This window comes from Strix aluco, chromosome 3, assembly GCF_031877795.1.
Source record: "Strix aluco isolate bStrAlu1 chromosome 3, bStrAlu1.hap1, whole genome shotgun sequence".
Taxonomy (NCBI): domain Eukaryota; kingdom Metazoa; phylum Chordata; class Aves; order Strigiformes; family Strigidae; genus Strix; species Strix aluco.
In genome coordinates, this window is record NC_133933.1 from 99547848 (window position 1) to 99568061 (window position 20214).

Genomic DNA, 20214 nt, shown 5'->3' on the forward strand with positions numbered 1-20214 from the left:
CCGACGGCTCAGCCTGGGCGGGCGGGCGGGGGGGGGGCTCGCGCGGCGTCCGCCGCGCGAGCCCCGCCCCCGCTCGCCCGCCCCAGGGGAAGAGGCGGGAAAGGCGGTTCCAGTCAGGGCGGTGGCTGCGGGCAGCCCCGCTCCCACCGGCCTTAAAACCAGCCCGTTCTGCCACGAAGGGAGGTGAAGGGAGGCGTTAACAAAGTAAATCTCCTTGGTAAATGAACAGCAGCCACGGCACGTTGAGTTTAACGCGCTATATCTGGCAATGCCCACACACCGAAAGTGGTTAAATTCAAGTGACTGCCTCATGTGTGGCATTTTCTCGATCAGCTTTTTGTAACACGGTTAACTGTACATTCGAGACTGAAAACAGTGGGAAACCCTCTCTATTCTAACAGCAAGATGCTGGGCCTCTAGATCAGAGAGAATAAATAGGAATATTGGTGGATCATGCAGAAAAAAACCCTCTTCTACCCAAAAGCAGCAAGAAAAAAAAAAAAATTGATGCCAAGTTCGAGAACTTACCATGCCTGTGCTCAATACAGTAAAAACAATCATGAAATCCTTAAAATTACTCATGCCAAGCTGTCTGCAGATACCAAGTAAGAACAAGCTCTGTTCCTAAACTGCTTAACTCAATCCATGAAAAACCACTCATGTGCAATCTCAAATGGTAAGGATGAAATAGCAATGTAAGATTAATTAGAAACTGTTCTTTCACCTAAAAATAAGCTGAGGTCTTTAAAATATTTTTTCTAGTCTTCATTTATTGTACTGTTGTAAAAATGCAAAATTCACTTCTAACTCCTAAATGATGTATTTCTAGATATTGTGGCTGAGAAGGTAATAAATCTGAACCCTAGTAAATACAAATGTAGCACATGCCACAGGAATTTTCTACTTTGTGATTAAATGCAATGTTTTTTTGTTTTCCTCCCTCTGTTTACTGATCATTTATCTCTTACACTGCATTTTTTTGCCTTGCGAGGAAGACTCAAATGATACTGTATTTTGCTTTGCTGTTCTAAAAAGCAGGGAATAAAAGATGTGGAGCTAGCACAAACTCTGCAGCAGGTCAATGCAGTTGAGTCAATTGTAAGGTGGCTATGGGGGTTATCTGCGAAGTACCATAACTAGCACTGCCCCAGGCAGCCAGCATGTGGATTCTGCCTGAGCGCCTCCTCTTCCTCTCTATGTCAAGAATCCTGGTTACCTGAACACCACACCTGGTCACCTGGTCAGGGCTGTGTAAATAAGATTGGCTTGGAATGAAGGGTGTTCTGTGGTTACAAAGTCAGTTTTCCATCCATATGAAATCTCTTGGCTCTGCTGCAAAGCCTAGTGATTTCCACAGTAGAACATGAGCTCTTTTCCCAAATTAGTAGCAATTTCTAGATCCACAAGATCATAAAGTTTAAATTTTGATGGAAGATTCAAACACAAGCCAAGGAATTAATTTATATACACTATGTGCAAACAAAAGTTCAGATATGATCTCATTTTATAAAGTGATGTCCTAATAATATCGCTGAGAGCTTTGTGAAGTAACAGTAGCAGCCTACTACCTTCTTCAGGGAACAAGAGACTGGCAGCTTTCTAAGGAAATGTTAAGACCTTAATTTTTCTCTCTCATTCTGTAAGCAGCATAATTCTCTTTCAAGCAGCTGTAGGATACCTGCATAAAGAAGATGGAGGGAGATGAAGCCCTGATTCAAACAGAAGAGGGGTGACATGGAGCATTTTATAGCTGCTGCATCAGATGACATTGAATTATGTATGTAAGAGTCCGTATTTCCATCTAGTAAATAGAAAGCAGAAATATGCCGGAGTCGGAGGAGTATGCCATGCAACACATGCACAGTTGTCCAAAACATCCAAGATTGTATGTGTTGTTCTGAGACCAACTGCAAGTGTACTATACAGTCTGTAAGTGCACATATGACCTTCATATGCTTCAAGGAAATGCTGGGGTCATCCTGCCACTCACTATGGCACATTCCTTTGGGACTTTGAGATGTCAAACAGCTCCCACAAAAGCTACGGTACTGAGAGGGGTACCAGACCACATATGGACTGCGCTGGCCAATACAAATTAGGGAAGATAAAATGAATTTAATGTTCTCTTAATTTGCCCTGTTCCTCGATGAACTTACATGCAAATATCACATGATTTTCTGCACCATCTGTCCTCCTCAAAGAACAAACCAAATTCAAGCCTCCTTCAATGGATGGAATCTACTATTTAAAAAAAAAAAAAAAAAAAAAGTGGCTATTCCTGCCAGGATACCTCTGCTTTGCTAATCACAAAAGCATGCTTTACACTTCCCGATTTCCAGAGAGACACAGCAAGACAGACATTTTTCAATAGTGACATCTAGATACTTATGTACTAAGACTTAACTTCATTGTGAATCAAGGAAAATTTTGTAAATTTAGCTCCCTAAACTGATACTCAAAATTTAGCCACTAGCCAACTACTATAATACTGTTAAATAAAAGACAGTTGAGATGTCAGAACATAATTTAAGTATTCAGAACTTAGTAGCACCATCATAATAAAAATTAATAAAAGTAGACATTGTTACAGTGAGAATGTATTTAAGGTATCTTTGTGTCATAAGGACTTGTCTAACACAACTCTTGTAAAATCCTCTTTTAAGTGTCTACATTGCAAACTCTGGATGCTCATTTGAGCATCTTGTAAGCTATAGAGAAAAAAAAACAAATTACAAAGACTATATTATACAACAAACAATATCAAATGCAAAATCACTTCATTATAAACTATTATTGCTATATTCATTTCAAATAATACAAACTTATTAATTATACACCAAAAAGCCTCCCCAGAATTTTGGTAATTAGCAGAACGTTTCAGTTTCTTTAATTGCTTCCATTAGAGTCATTTGTTCATTTTATTAACACCAGATGCAATAACACAATGCTAAAAATAAACATGCATTATACAACAAATTTGTATTTTTCAAAAAATGTTCATTACAATTAGTGAATGCACATGTAACTCTTCCCCCCCCACACCTTTAGTGAATTACTGTTTGAAACACAGAAAAGGGAAGGAAGGTGAAACCAAACTTAATGCTATTCAGCACCAGTAGAAAGTCAATAGACCTTTAACATTCCTGTATATCAAAAACATTTTATCTGTATCACTAAACAGGTAAAGTTTACAATATTGTCCCATTTGAAGATGTAATGATTTATATTTACAATACTTTGTAGTCAATAAAACATTTTAACAATATTTAAAAATTGCTTAAATTCATAAAAGTATTGCAGAAATTTATAACATTTACTTATTTTACGTACATACAAGGAAGTCCATGTAAAACTGTCCATGTTCATCTGAAGAACTGACAGAGTAAGGAGCAATTTTAATAGTTTGCAAAACCCCAATTATTTGAAGGCAGCTATCATTAAACATTCAAAAATCCTTAGTTGCCATTTGCTTCTGAAAACTAAAGTTCCAGTAATAAAATTGAGTATGTAAACTAACATGTTTTTGAGATCAGTAGAAAATATATTCCCACAGGCATAACAGATTTAACAATGATGATAATGACTTTGTAGAAAACTGTTAAACTGTAGTGATATCTGAACAGACAACTAGGTAATGGTCTTTGCAAGACCCACAGATATAGTCATTTTCAAATATCCAGTATTTTAGCAGCTCATTGTGTTTCCAGTTAAACTTCCTACAGTGCTAAAATACAACTGAACATGTAAGACCTTATTAGAATTTTAAAATCCAATTTATTTTGGCATCAAAAGCCAAAATCTAGCCAAGTAACATTGACTTCTGCAGTCTAAGAGCCAATAATAAACCAACCAAAAGTACGCACTGTGTTTTAATCTCCAAATAACTAGGTACCTAAAATTAAGAAAAGGTAATAGAAAAGTAAAAAGAACAAAATAAAAAAATATTGCACAGCCACATTACCTAGAAAGTAAAGTTGATGTTAAAAAGCCCTAAGTGTGGATGATATAAATTATCTTCCATATAAAAAGTATAAATATCTCTTAAAATACAGCTGCAGCTATACTTTAATACCACACATTATTCGATTCATCTGTTAATGAGGTAATAACCAAGTCTCTTACAATGCTTTTCTCTACTGAAAATATTTTAGGGCAGCAACAAGGAAGAATTTTTCTAAAAATATTTCTGAATCGAGAACAGCAATGTGTGCAGCTCTCCCTATGAGAGAATCTGCTGTATTGGGTAATGCATTAATTACATTATATCGAACCAAATTACATTCCTTATTTTGAAGAACTGGCAGAAGCAGGTTCTGGATCATTTCAGCATAAATTGGTCCTGTAGAGGAAAAGAAAAGTTGTAGTGTGTGAATCACCAGAAACAAATACAGTTCTTTGACCTTGAACTTAAAATGAACACATTCCAGAATAAGAGAGGTAATGATACGTGTTACGCTGTTGTTCTGTTAAGATAGAATATACAGGAAGTTTAATTTCCCCAGAAATGTTGGAAAAATAATTTTAAGGTATGCATTTTAGTATATGTACATTTATAGTGAGATTGTGCTCCTCAGTATTAATGTATTACACTATATAAAAGGTATTTATTTGTCAATATATAATGCTAGAATGCAATTGTGCTAGGATGTCTCAATAGTAAATACACAACCAACCATCACTGAAAATGGGAAGACTATCTTTTCTTTCAGCGCTAGTATTAAGTCTCAGCACAATGCAGCCCACATGCTTGATGCTACAACTTCATGCCCTCAAAAATCAAAGCTATTTGTCCTCCCTATTCATGGAGTAACAGCTGTGTTCATCCCACCTAACTTTCAGCAGAGTCTAAAAGCTAGGAATTTATTCAGTCTCATCTCCTCCTGCATATCACAGAACTATCAAGGTTGGGAAAGACCTTGAAGATCATCTAGTCCAGCCATTAACCATGTAACAGAACAGGACAGATTCAGAAAGCAAGTCAGCTCCCACATGAATTTTTCTCTCCATTACTACAAAATAAGCCCAGAGTGTCCAAACAAATAATAGAGGTGCCTCAGTTAACGACCCAAAATTAAATGGGATGAATCTGAGACCTATGAGGTTTAATCTGAGTGGTCTGTTTATTTTGCAGGATATTTATTACCTGATTGTTTATCCTTTAAAGCTGTTTTACACATCTCAATGCGAGCAGAGTGATAAGGAACATAACGATCCTGCAGAGATCCTACTAACACAATGTTTCTGAAGTAATGAAGACCTACAGGAAAAGAGGAAAAAATTATCTATTATAACAAATCCCTTGACAATTACTACAGAATAATTAAACATTTTACAACTGAAATTTAGCACCAATTTATTATAAGATCTTGCTCAAAAAAGGCAGAAAAATCAATTACAACAGGTACAATAGGCAGAGCTACAGAATAACAAGATATTGGGTACCCATTTTATCTCTGTATATATTTTAATACATATGGGTGTGACCCAATTGTCATGTTTCCCATTTAAACAGAGTATGGTTCAAACCTTCATCTTGCTTCTCAGGAATAAAGTGGTTGGTTTCTGGCTGACAGAAAAGAGTAAAGCCTCCGCATTGCTTAAGAAACCTAAGGACAGATGGTGCCTTGTCTTCACTGATGTTTCAGTGAACAGCGTAGCTGCCTCAGGATTAATGCCTAGCACCAACAAGTACATGACACAGCCCACCTAGTGTAGGTGCCTCTACTGGGCACTGCCTTGCTGTAAGGTTTGGACAGCTCGAGCACAGGTGTGGGGTCCACCCAACACAACTCCCCAAACATAGTTAAATCTTTATAATTAAACCCAGACTTCCCACTTCTTGGACAAGCACTCTAATAGTAAGATAATGCAAAGGTAGGAACACCCAGTGGAGTTACAGTCCTTAAGACATTTAATTGTTTTCTCTGAAAAGCTTCAGCAGGTTTCTGGTGCTGCTCATCTGCTTTAGGCCAAATACAATGGAGCATTTTAGGAAAACAGGCTGCCTTTGCCTTAGAACAGACCCTTCTGAATACCATAGCCATCTACAGTTAAATACAAAGGCAACTGTTAAGCAAAACCAGAAAATGCTCAAACAGTTTAGGCGTATGCAAAGGTAAGCTATACTGAAAAGCAGACCAAATGGCTCTCTGGGAATCTCCTAAGTGTTAGGTGCTTACATTTTATCACTGGTAGATTTGATCCAACTCTATTTGCACTGGTGCTAATGAGTTTTGCACTGGTGCCATTAGCCTGATTTTTTATTTCCAGAGAATAATGGTCAGATGCTGTAACTATTAGTTTTTAATTTACAAAATGTAGTCCATTCTGAGAATTATAAAACCACTGCAAATAAAGTAATACTTCAAAGTTGCTTCTTGGACTCTGCAGCAAACATTTTCTGTGTCAACTCTACAGATCAAACTTTTCTTTCATTAAAAAAAGTCATCTGATTGTGTAGGAAAAAGAAATTATTCACTATCTGCTTTTCAGAACCTATACTGCTAGGACAAAGCTCTGGATTCTAATTTTCTGTCAGACTGAATATATACTAAGTATTAACACATATCTGTTCCTAAAGCCGTCGATGGAGTCCAAAGTGAAAAATCTTTCATTTTTTTCAGAGGTTATTTCGTAATTTTCAATATTTTGCACACTCCATGTGATGAGCACTACATCTCCAAACCAAGTCAGTTACAGAAGCAATGCTGAACAACTTTAGCATGTGAAAAAGTAAATGTATCATCCCAGATTTCACAGAAGAATGAAAAAAACCATTTCTGTAAATCTATAAACACATACAGAAAATGCATCCAAACTAGATCCTGGTTCCAGTCCTCTTCAAACAGGAAATCTGTTATTTGTTTTTTTGGTTTTTTTAACTTGTGCCCACTGAAAAACAGAACTGTCTCAAAACATCAGCTAAATCACTGGAGTCTTTTATTTGACATCTGATGAAAAATGACTGCAGCAAATCTTACACGAAGATGCAGATGCCAGTCCCAAAACTTCGTACTGAGTTGAAAAGAATGCATTTGGAATAAATCAAGGATAGGAATTCTCTGCAGGCTAGTCTGTAATAGTTTTGTAAATTCCTTGTGAGTCTATCTATCTTGTATTAAGTTTTTTTGATACACACTTTCCCTAGAGAAATATCCATTAGCATTCATGTAAAAGGTACAAAGAAGTGGACTGCCTAGATCTTTTAATCAACCTAAAGAAGGAAGATATATCCTGGGGAATCTTTAGAGGAACATCAGTCTACATCAATCAAGATTTAAATAGAATCTTTTCATCCTCACATGCAATATAACACAAACAAAAACACCCACTAAAAACAGACTTAGGACATCACAGTCTAATAAATTAGGCATCCCCTTTTGGTCACAGTGATTCATTTTTATGCTTTATATTCTGGTTCATAAAAATAATGTCTCAGTCTTCATTTTAAGCAATAAATATTAGGAACCTTTCAATACGAAGAAGTGTTTGTGGGAATTCTTCAGTAGGAGCAAAGGCTGCATATAGGGCATTTCATAAGCATTAGTTTACTGTTTTAACTATTCTTGGGTGGTTTTTCTTTGGACAGCTCTTTGCGCCTATTTTGAAGAAAAAAAGTCAAAGTCTTACATCTTGAAGTTGTTTACTCAGACATGGTTCATGTGATGTATATGGACTACATGTGACTGTACAGATGGGAGAGGAGTCAAAATGGTGTATATAAATGTACAGAGCCTAGTAACCCACTGGATTTCTACAACATGAGGTAACTCAAACCATGGGAGTCCAGGAAGGCTGGACATACTTCAAGACAGAAGTCTTAAAGGCACAGGAGCGGGTTGTTCCCACGTGCCCAAAACAAGCAGGTGGGGAAGGAGACTGGCCTGGCTAAACAGGGACCTTTGGCTGGATCTCAAGAACAAAAGGAGAATCTATTGCCTTTGGAAGAGGGGCCAGGTGTCTCATGAAGACTATAAAGATGTAGTGAAGTTATGCAGGGACAACATTTGGAGAGCCAAAGCACAGCTAGAGCTCAACTTGGCTACAGCTGTTAAAGATAATAAAAAATGTTTCTATAAATTCATTAACAATGAAAGGAGGATTAGGGAAAATCTCCCTCCTTTATTGGATGCAGAGGGAAACATGGTAACTAAGGACGAGGAAAAGGCTGAGGTGCTCAGCGCCTACTTTGCCTCAGTCTTAGCAGTGGAACTGGCTGTTCCCTGGACACCCAGCCTCATGAGCTGGGAGATGGGGAGGGGAAGCAGAATGAGGTCAGCACAGGTAAAGAGAAGGTGGTCAGAGACCTGCTACACCACTTGGATGCACAGAAGTCTGCAGATGGGTTACACCCAAGGGTGCTGAAAGAGTTGGCAGATGTGCTCGCCAAGCCGCTTTCCATGATTTACCTGAAGTCATGGCTAACTGGGGACGTCCCATTGGACTGGAGGGTGGCAAATATAACACCCATCTACAACACAGGCAGAAAGGAGGATCCAGGAAACTACAGACCTGTCAGTCTGACCTCAGTGCCAGGGAAGGTCATGGAGCAGATCATCTTGAGTGCCATTAAAAGTCATATAATGGACAACCAGGGGATCAGGCCTAGTCAGCATGGGTTTATGAAAGGCAGGTCCTGCCTGACAAATCTGATCTCCTTCTATGACAAGATGACCCGACTATTGGATGAGGGAAAAGTTGTGGATATTGTCTACCTGGATTTTCGAAAAGCATTTGACACAGTTCCCCATAGAATTCTCATAGAAAAACTGGCTGCCCATGGCCTGGATGAGCGAACGGTCTGATGGATCAAGCACTGGCTGGATGGACGGTCCCAGAGAGTGGTGGTCAATCGAGTTAAACCCAGCTTGCGGCCAGTCACAAGTGGTGTTCCTCAGGGCTCGGTGTTGGGACCATTTCTGTTTAACATCTTTATTGATGATCTTGATAAGGACATAGAGTGTATCATCAGTAAGTTCTCAGATGACAACAAGTTAAGCGGGAGTGTAGATCTGCATGAGGATAGGGAGGCACTACAGAGAGACTTGGATAGATTGGATCGGTGGGCCAACGTTAACGGGATGAGCTTCAACAAGGCCAAGTGCCAGGTCCTGCACTTGGGCCACAACAACCCCATGCATCACTACAGGCTTGGGGAGGTGTGGCTGGAGAGCTGTCTGGAAGAGAAGGATCTGGGGGTTCTAACTGACAAGCAGCTGAACATGAGCCAGCAGTGTGCCCAGGTGGCCAAGAAAGCCAACAGCATCCTGGCTTGTATTAGAAATAGTGTGACCAGCAGAAGTAGGGAGGTGACAGTCCCCCTGTACTCTGCACTGGTGAGGCCACACCTGGAGTATTGTGTCCAGTTTTGGGCACCTCAATACGAGAGGGATATCGAGGTGCTGGAGTGAGTGCAGAGGAGGGCAACGAAGGTGGTGAAGGGCCTGGAGAATAAATCCTATGAGGAGCGATTGAAGGAGCTGGGACTGTTCAGTTTGAGGAAGAGAAGGCTGAGGGGAGACCTCATCACTCTCTACAGCTACCTGAAAGGACATTGTAGAGAGGTTGGTGCTGGTCTCTTCTCACAGGTCATTAGTGATAGAACAAGAGGGAATGGCTTTAAACTGCAACAGGGGAGGTTTAGACTGGGCATTAGGAAAAAAGTTTTCACAGAAAGAGTGGTCAGACAGTGGAATAGGCTGCCCAGGGAGGTAGTGGAGTCACCATCCCTGGATGTGTTTAAGGGTCGTTTGGATGAGATGTTGGGGGATATGGTGTAGGGGAGAACTTGTAGAGTAGGGCTGATGGTCGGACTCGATGATCCCAAGGGTCTTTTCCAGCCTGAACGATTCTGTGATTTGTGAATGAGAAGGAAGTGCATGGTGTTCAACAGCATCCTTTCCGCTCTCCAGGCAGGCTATGGGACTACTCAGGACACAGGCATAGAATGATCTCCAGTATGGAAGTGTACAGTGCTAAATTGTGCCTAAATCAAGGGTACTTGTGGACAAAGAAGCAACTTATCACAATCTTTCATTTATGTAGCAGTAAAAACTGGATCACCAGTCATCTTTAGATGTTGCTCTTTCACTTACTTCCTAGACTTTAAGTAATATACTTCAATCAAATTAAAAATTCAGGAATTGTGAGCAAGAATACAGCTCAGTTTATTCCTATGACCCACATCTTTATTTTCCCACACCACACATAATACAAGATTTGTCACACATACTGTAAGTGTTAAAAAAAAAATCCCAAGTTTAAAATTATTCTAAGTAATGAATTAACCATTTTTTCTTGTGCAGCAAAATTTTCAGCCACTGAATTAAGAAACCAACCCCAAAATCTAATTAGACCAACATTTCTAGTTAGGCAAAAACGCTGGAAGACTAAAAGCTAATTCTATTGGAACAAAATACATTTGAACTCATGACATCACATCATCTACTCAATAGTTCACACATTTTTGCAGAATACTGTAAAAAACACTGAGGTTGTAATTAACTAGAAAGTAGTGACTAAATTTTTCAATAGAATTTGAGATAGCTTGGAAAAGAACAATCCAAGTGAAAGATCACTGCTGAAATAACAAGCTTCACCCCATATAACGGAATATTCTTTTCTGTAGTAACAAACTTTTAATTGGCTTTCCAAATTTTTACGATAATCCTTATCACTTAATGGAACTTCAAACTCAAAGTGAATTTAAGCATACATAGAGAGCACAATTTCTATCATTTAACCGTTGTGCCATTCATGTCCATCAGTGAATTCTGAATAATAGCATTAGTCATTAATGAATGGTATCTATAAATTCATGAACAACCTTTCCAAATAATATGTCAGGTGGGAAAAAAAAAAAAAAAATCATCTATCTGGAACGGCAGGTATAGAGACCTAGTAACTCATAACTAACTGCAATCACAGAGAAATAAATTTTTGTATCTGTTCAGGCACCAGAATCAGATGTTAAGTCTGTCCTCAAGCTATAGCCAACATGCAACTAGGGAATGGGAGATGGAGCCACTGGTACAATGGGCTGCTGATATTCTCTGAGACTTGTATGACAAAAAGGAAGACAAAATTCCATACCACCGCCCTTTAACTAATTAAAACCAAAGCTTCAATTATTTGCAATGGACAATATTCCCTGTGGATACCACAGAATTCTTGAGCATAATCAAATCAAAATCACTTACAAAAACCTTAAAAAAAAAGAAAAGTACAACAATCTGATTCCACTAAGTAAGCTGTCATTTTCCGTAGGAATACACTAATCACAGAATCCTAGAAGAGTAATTTATGTTGGAAGGGACCTTTGGAGATCATATGATCCTCCCCACTTGCTCAAAGCAGGGCCAACTTTGCTGTTAGATCAGGTAGCTCAGGGTCACATCTGGTTGCTTTGACTTGCAGGAAATGTCTCAGTCTTGCTCCAGTACAATACTCCCTATGTCTTCTACAATTCTGTCCATTTACATACTTGTTTGGAAATAGGGATCTGGAAGCTTTGCAATAAATGCAGTTTGGATATACGGACTTCAAAAATTATGCCCTGGAAGGCAGCCATCATTCACAGTTGGTCTTTCACACTGCTTTGTGAAGTTAAAACATCACACACACAGCTAGAATTGCACCCCAAAAAATCAAGCATTGAGATCCTGAATCAACTAAGGTCTCAGATTAAGATGCCACAAAACAGATGCAAGGAAGCTCAGACTTTCAGCTGCAGTCCCACATGACAACTGATTAGGGAGCTAGATTTACATCAACTTAAGAGTGAATGGCAGCTCAAAATCTGCCTTGAAGATTTTACTTTAAACAACTTGTCTCCAGATGCTATAAAACCTATCAGATTCTTCCAACATTGTTGTAACAGAGCTACTGAGGGCTAGGAAGTCCTTCCTCTTAGCAGAGCTGATTAGGTTAGTCTCCATGCCATGTTACCAATATTCTGTTCTAGTCTCATCCTCATCACGAGTTATAAACAGGCACTCCCTCAAGTCAAGAGCTGAAATGCTTTTTAACTCCACAAAGCCAAATAGCACCAAGTAAGCTAAGCTGACATCTGGTACATGATAGACATCTCCAGGAAGAAAACACATCAACTATGCTTATTCACTGCTGCTGTTGTTAACAGGGACAGAAATGAAAACCAAAACAAATGTCTTTTCCTCCTTTCAGAGATTAGAAAAATGCTTATTTTTAAAGAGGGGAGATAAGGCAATAAACAAGCACACCAGAATTCTGCTAATCAAGACCCGTGGAAGTACTAAGACTTATGAATCTAAGCCTACCTATGTAAGTACAAAAACATCTTGGAAGAGATTATGCCGTACAGTCACATTTGTGAACTTTGTGGCATAAGAGGAACAAAACTGTAGAGCACACCCGTTGGTATTAAGAATTCCTCATCCATCATAATGCCCATTTTCAGGACAGCTTACTTTGGACTAGCTCTAGTCTGGTCCTGTGGATGCAATGTGCATTGGCTGCTAAAGCTGATTCATTGTGTTATGGAGTAAACAGTGATCATGAAGAGATTTGCTTCTGAATGCATTCCTGAGTGCTAATGTGGGCATATTCTGAGGCTGAGAAATGGGACTTAAAAAAAGTTCAGAACTAAAGCTGAGGTCAAAAAACTTGCAGGTCCAAAGTTTGTTGCAGGAAGCACTCCCACCAGTGAGCAAACAATTCATAACTGGGACAGAAAACAGCATTTTGAGGTTTGCTTTACAGAAGCCAGTCTCAGCAGGCCATGCTTCTGACACACATTGTTATTCATTATAGCAAAACATGTTCTGTCCAAAGTTTTGGAGTCAGTCTACTCACCAAATCCTTAATTCCAAATGATCAATTGCAATTTATAATCAAATTGGGATCTACTTCCAGGGTCTTCAATTAATGTTGTTTCAGATGACTGACAAGCTCATGTTTCTGCAGGCAAAGACCAACTGATGGAACTGGACTCTTTGCTTTTAATACTTGTACTGACCAGTGTATTGGCATTCTATACAAGGTATTCACACACAAAAGTCTTGTCTGAAACCAAACTAAAGCCAAATGTTACACGTCACTGACATTTTTCTTAGACCATCAGAACACGAAAACCAGTCTACATATAAATGAAACTATTTTCCTCTCACTGCTAATTTCTTAACATGTAAGGCAGGTCTCTGAACCCATCAAAAAAATGACCATCTGAAGTACCATGAACAGGAAAGTGCAGATTTGTTGGGTGTCAATGGCTACAAATCAAGAATTTACAGTGTATTTTCTTGGACTCCCTGGAATCTATTTTTATGAAAAATGTAAATAAAGAAAGAAACAGAATATTCCAATTTGACAGGGGAAAAAAAAAAAAAGAGCTTCTCTTGTTTATCTTGCATAAAAAAAAGTGAATTAGAAAAGCTGGGAAAAGTGCTTGGGACAGTGCTCAAGTTGCACTTGAAAGCATCTTCAGCTTCACTGAAGCTACTGCCTTTCTGCTTCCGCAGACGAAAATTACAATGTGCTCCAACTAGAATCAATTATGTATTTGAATACACTGATCAAATGCATATCCTTCCTTGATCTCTTAAAAGAAAAAACTTTCTGATTATTATTATTTTGGTGATGTGCCAAAAAAAGTTGCAATTTTATAAGCTAGCTAATTTTTACATTTGATGTTAGAAACTAAACATGAAGGTGCAGTTATCGCTTGTAGAAAATATTTAAGCATAACTAATAGATTAAGTGGAAGCAGAAAACAGGAGCTGTGCAAATTCCAGAACTTGTCACTGAATCCCCTACATGGTGCTATGCTGCACAACTCATTCACACACTGATTTCAAATAACGCTTAACTCATTCCTTTAAGAACAGGTCTGCATAATCACCATTTTGCAAGTTGTAAGGCAAATGGCAACTGTTCAGTTACAAAAAGTACTCATTTTGCTAAGTGGAATGTCCACACTAATGTCTAAAAGCCAAGCAGTTAGAAAATAGATGACTATGTATTTTTTATTTTTGTGTCTAAAAAATCTTACCAAGTTAATTTCAAACAAATAAACTCTTATTTTTTGTTGAATCCACAATACTACAACATGAAACACTATTTACACATAATGCAGAAATTTTCATGTGTTTTTTCATCTGTGCAACTACAGTTGTGTTTGTATTGAACATGTCCCCATAGCTGGCCACCTGGTGTAATTTCTTGTCACAGTATGAAATTAACAATGATTTCCAAGACCCCCAGAAATTACCAGACAGATTGTGGCTGCTGCAGACAGGACAAACAGATTTCCAGGGGATCATTCTCAAAGGACATAATTTTAAACATTATCACTGTGAAGAAGCAACACCAGAAAACTAAATTTTACACTGGGTTAAAGATAGTATAAATCCCTCAACTGCCAACATATAGTGACCAGTTGAAGTAACTTAAAATTCAAGAACTAACATAAACTTTAACTCTCTTCATTTTGAATAAATAATCCTATTGCCTTTTGTTCCTTATAAGCAAATAAGGTCAGATTTTGCTCCTTATCAGCATTTAGCAATGATGATAACTGTAAGAGACAAAATAGATCTAACATACTAGAATTTTGAGTAGTCAAGCCCAGAAAGAAAACATCCAGATTTTTTTAAAAACAACAATCCAGTTAGAAATGGCAAATATTTAAGTCTCAATTTCTTCCCACTACCTGCTATTGTTCTCAGAAATAAAGATTTATTTTCATAGAGTAACCTATTACATGGCCTGAAAAATTATTTTGTTTTCATAATTCTTAAGCTTGAATATAATATAAAAGTGGGCTTTTTAAGGCTGCTTTAACAAGATAACTTTTTAAGGTCACTCTTCCTGCTTTAACAAACTTGACAGCAGGGCAAGTCCAGCTGTACCGGACTTTTAAAAAACATTCTACAACTGTAACACTCCATAAGTGCATAAAGGCAAAACTAGTTGACAGACAAACCACGTTCAATGCTACAGAAAAAGAGAGGCTTAGAAAAGCAAACACTTAGTTAACCATCATCATCACTTGTCATTTGCTGTAATTTATTCAAGTAATCATTTCAAAAGGCATTTACGATTTTAGGAATCAGTTCCTATTTATACACCAGAAACGGATAAAGAGAATTGTTAAAATAAGTTATCTGTCATTCTACCTTGACAAATTAATTGCAAATGAAACTGAAATGTTCCCAGAGTTCACTTGCTAAATGAGAGCTAACTGTATCTCTAATACCAGATCTGAGGAAATTCTGCAAACAAAACTCTTAACTAGATATACTTCTGAAAGAGCAATCCAATGAACACATTCTATCTAAATCACAGATACTTATGTTTTGGTGAACACATTCACTTTTAATTTAAGGATACTAACAACATCAATGGTAACAACAACTTTGTGATGTAAGTTTTGTCATTTAGATGAATCACTATTCCAGCATATAGTTATATTGACCAGGTACAACATAATATGTTAATTAATTTACACCAAGTTTTCTGGTAAATAAAAAACTTGAGTTGATACCAGCAATGTTTAAAACAAACAAAAAATAATCAGATCACAACTAAAAATAAGCATCTACTGCTTGAGTATGAACCATATATATATATATCACAATTTCGGCTTTTATCTCAGAACTAGATAATTATAATTCACTCCTATCAAAGGGTGAAATACACAAATAGCAGCACAATAACAACTGTAACTGTTAGGAAAACCTATTTGTTTCTTACTGGCTGCTTTAGAAAAATCCTATCAAAAGATTTTTACAGTAAAGGAAAAACTTAAAGAAACTGAAAAGATTTCTGAGTAACTACACCTTCAGCAAGTAATGACAGACTTACACTGCACAAAGGAAGAGCTGCATGATATAGATGAGAGGGATTTATTAATGGTATATTTATCATTTTTCAGTTTCATTTTTCAGTTGCAAAGGTTCTTTTAAAGTCTTAAACTATTGTTAGATGAGAATTTTGCATATGCTCAGAAGACTCACAATTATTCTTTTTGCCATGACACATACAAAACCTGTTTCTCCTGATAGAATATTTTGTAAGCCCTCAGGATTAAAGCATTAAAACTCTTTCCAGAACAGATTCTTTTCAGGGAAATCTCTGGGAAGAGAAAGAATCCAAAAATTTTGGGAGTGGCAGAGAAACTAACTGGTGCTACTTCTGAATACGAGATCCAAGAGCCTGAGATGATGTCCAGCCATGAAGTCCAACAAGGCCCCAGATTTGGAGGAAAAAGCAAGATTGGTAAAAATGTTTGTCACTCCTAGATGTGTTGCTGTGATAGAAGCAGCACTGAAAAGGAGTTATCAGAAATGTGTTCATGCTTGCAGAATATCTGGTGCTAACTGGTGCTGCTCCAGGATTCAAAACGGAGAGCAGGTATGAGCAAAAATCTCTTGTTTCTGCACGGCACTAAGCATCAGTACTTAATGGAACTTCTTTTAAAGGGTGGAAGAGGAGATGCTCAACTGTACTTTGACCTACGATGACCGACAGAAAGTAGGAACTTCATGCATTTTGGGGTTAAGCAACAAGATGAGGTGCCTAACAGCTATGTTTTCTAGCAAATTTGAGAACTAGAGCCACAAATCACCGTACAACAGTGTGGCTGAGACCTAGACCCTCAAAACATCACCTGCTGGATCCACAGCCAGTTTTAGGGATGATCTGGAAACCAACTAGACCACAGCAGAGTTGAAACAGTAGCAAGTTTGGTCACCTTAGGGATTTTCCCAGCTGTAAAACCAGCATCTGAAGAAGACACCACATTAAGCAGCAACAGATGTTTCTGCATCTTAGACTCCTATTTTTCTGTAGGATTAGAAGAATCCACAGAAGTTGCAAAATCAGGGCTATACTTCTCAATACTGTTGTCAATCTCTTTCACGTAGCCTGGGATAAAGTGGTTTCTAGAAACACTTATGTTTAGAATCCCAATATAGAACAGTATGCAAATTCTCTGGATAGAAAATCTGAAGAGAAACTGTACATTTAGGGGAATCCCAAACTCCTCTCATCCGGTGTTTGCGAGTCAAACGCAGCCAATACTGTATGCCCACTGAATGAACAAAGAGATGGCAGGACAGGAGCGTGCCTTGTACAGATATCAACAGTTAAAAGACGCCAACACCTACAGTGTACATACAGTATGCTAACTCACCCCTCAAAGGAAAACTTTCTTCCTTCTCTTTCAGGGAAGCGTAAAGCTTGCTTTCTTTTCTCCTTAAATAAAATGATCAAAGTCTCACATCTCTTTCTCCTTCTCCCCCAACCTTTCCTTCTCCCTCACATCAAGCTCACTGAAGGACCTGCAAACAAGATGGTGTATGAGGCTGTGGCCCAAGATACAGCTCTTTCCATCTCTTCATTAAGAAGGTAGAAAAAAGAAACTGAGCTCTAAGACTTTTAGGCTCCTTCTACAGTTTATGGGGAGTAGAGTCTAAAACACATGTCATGACTCTTAATGCTATCCAGGTCTTCCAAAAAGCCTGTCAGATAGAGGTCTGTCATAAGAAAACATGTTTCTAGACTAGGCAGCTATACTCAAATAACAGTGTCTCTGGTCATGTTGAGATATATACACATAAAAACAAGGAATACCAAATTCTTTAAAGCCAACTGATTAATTAATCTGATTATTTCTGTAACACAGGTCCCACAGTCTTACCCAGAAGCTTCTCAGAAGCTCATACTTCTGTTTAGGATCAAATATTTATTTTCAAGAGACTGCAAAGCTACACTGAGAGCTCTTCAGCTGATGGTGGTCCAGTTGTTCCAATAACTTTTAACTTTGCAGTTCATCTTTAAATATCAGTTCAGCCTTAAATATCATGTTATCAACAAGAAAATAACTTTGTAATAGTAGATGTTGAACAGAAAGGGGAAGAAAATCCCAAGTTTTTCTAAAATCAGTTTTTGATCAGCATTTGTACGTTATCAATGCTCTTTCTTCTTGCTCATTACTCCTTTCTGCTTCTTCCAAGTCCTGTAAGTTTTATATTTGAACATCACAAGAGCTAAATGTCTGTCTTTTCCTGCCCTTATCTTTGCCCATACCTTTGTACCACTTTTTTCTCAACAAAATTTCAGCCATGACAACCTACAAATATTTTGATGGAGAAATGTGCCCAGATTTTTCACAAAACACCATGAGCATTTCTGGCTCCACAATTACTTGGCTAATGCACATTTAGGAATACCTGTCAGATGAATCCTCAATAACTTTATAATGCTTAATGGAAACTATGCCCCAACTCTCATCTTATCCACTGGCAAAACTGGCTCTCAGCCAACAGCTGAAATAAGACTACTCAAACCAGAGAAAATTGTATGAATGATATTGTATGAATAATATAATCTGTTTTTTAGCCATTATGCTAAGTAGAACTTCTCCTTCCTTTATCAAAGTGACTTTCTGTTTTCCTTGACCATCTTAATGAGGTAATAAAAGACTAGTTTGCAAAAACTTTGAAGAATATTACATTTATAGAATAGGTAAGAAAGACAGATACAGAAACAGGTAATCCTAAATGAATGTACATGTACTTGACTCATCATACTGAAATCACTACCTTCAGTGGCTCAAGAGGAAGCTGAAATATATATATATGTACTGTGAGATATAGATAGATATATATGTATCTGTCTATCCACATCTCACAATATAGTGGCTGCACTCAGAGCTTCTGCTCTTTAATTAGGAAGGAAAGTCTCAAACCAATGGTCCACCACTGCAACAGAAATGGTTTACTGTTTACTTGAACTAAAGCCAAAGCAACTCTTCAATAAACTGAAACAAGAGCTTGTTGGAAAGAATGGGGTTTTTTTAGGTTTCCTATTCACATTTATATAGAGTGGCCTTTAAAAAACAGCAAGTATTAACAAAGCTTACCTGCTTTTTTACTAAGTTTGTATAAGAACGTTTGTCGTGGATCTGAATGGTCTCGACATGTCAATTGCAATAAAGAACCAGACTTCTTCCACTTCTGCATAAACCACAGTCCTGCATTGTTAGGTACAACATGAGTATAGATCCACAATAAATATGAAAACTAATTAAACGTAAGTAAAAGTATGTAAAGTCCATGTATTTTGCTCCTCAGATGTTAATTTTTCATGTCAGCATTGTCAAGCCCAGAAACATTTAAAATTTTTGTTCATTATTCTTTCCTATCTTTATGTAACAAAGCGTGAAGACCATTATTTCCACTGATGTACATGCCTTTCTGGAAAAAAATAACTTTACTTACAAAAAGTGAAAATACATTAATAAATTAGCCATAAGGCAATATACAAACTCTACTTCAATAGTTTACAGAACAGTAGAACATTTCAATGTTGAAAATATGTAGCCCTAAACAACAAGCGTTACTTCTCAGATTTCTAAAAATAACTTTATAGAACCAATGAATTCCTTAAATGTAACTTGAATAAAAGAAGCAGAATTTTCTGGGAGGAAAATCATAGTATTACATTTTCTGTGATGTTGTACCCTCTTTATTAGTCAATGAACAAAGCCAGCTGGCTAACTGGCCTTTCAGAAAATCTTATCTCCCTTGACAAGCAAAAGAAAAGCAAGCAACCAAGCCCCTATAGGCCTCAAGAATGTGTTGATTCAACCCACAAGGAAATAGTTATCTTCTACTTAAGGAGTTTATTGAAGGTCATTAATGTATACATGCAATATAGTAATTTAGGTTTCAATATGCATTACTTATTATTATCTTGGTATTTTCCAAACTCTTAAGGAGTTTGAAATGTAGAGGAAGATTATTATATGAAGAGGACATTGGGTACAGTCTTCAACTATGAAAGAGATTAAATACCCCAGAAATCCTTAGTTTTTCAGTGAATGTATTCTGGATTATACTTTGATAGCTTTAACCTTAGTTAACTGAAAGTCATTTGCTGGTGATTATATAAACAAGCAAACAGCCCTGCCTCTTTGTACCCTGGAAAACTGTAATTTCTAAAAGCAAAGTAATGCTAACACTTTGGGATGATTTAGGTGTGATTCAGTTACAGATTAAAATACTGGGAAGAAACTGTCCACAGGTACACTGGGTTAAACGCCCAGTAGGCGCCCACAGTGAATTGTATTGTAGATGTCTTAATCCTGAAGTGAACCTCACTGGTAGTGTATTGAGGGCTATAAACGGTACCATTTCAACCAAATTCAAAGAGCTCTCATCTTCCCTCTGCTTC

At 37.6% G+C, this 20214-nt stretch overlaps 1 protein-coding gene across 10 annotated transcripts in view; it reads right to left on the reverse strand.

Moving 5' to 3' along the window:
* Window positions 1–2772: 2772 nt before the first annotated feature.
* FAM135A (family with sequence similarity 135 member A) overlaps window positions 2773–20214 on the reverse strand; it is a 94401-nt gene continuing 76959 nt past the window's right edge. For 9 of the 10 annotated variants that reach the window (XM_074819795.1, XM_074819796.1, XM_074819792.1 and 6 more), the window contains 3 exons: window positions 18902–19012; window positions 5144–5257; window positions 2773–4339 (listed from right to left, as the gene is read on the reverse strand). In XM_074819795.1, the coding sequence (XP_074675896.1) occupies window positions 4134–4339; window positions 5144–5257; window positions 18902–19012 (431 nt within the window). In that variant the 3' untranslated portion in view covers window positions 2773–4133. Of the gene's footprint in view, window positions 4340–5143; window positions 5258–18901; window positions 19013–20214 lie in introns of those variants that run through there. The other variant, XR_012622644.1, reaches the window with a different exon arrangement.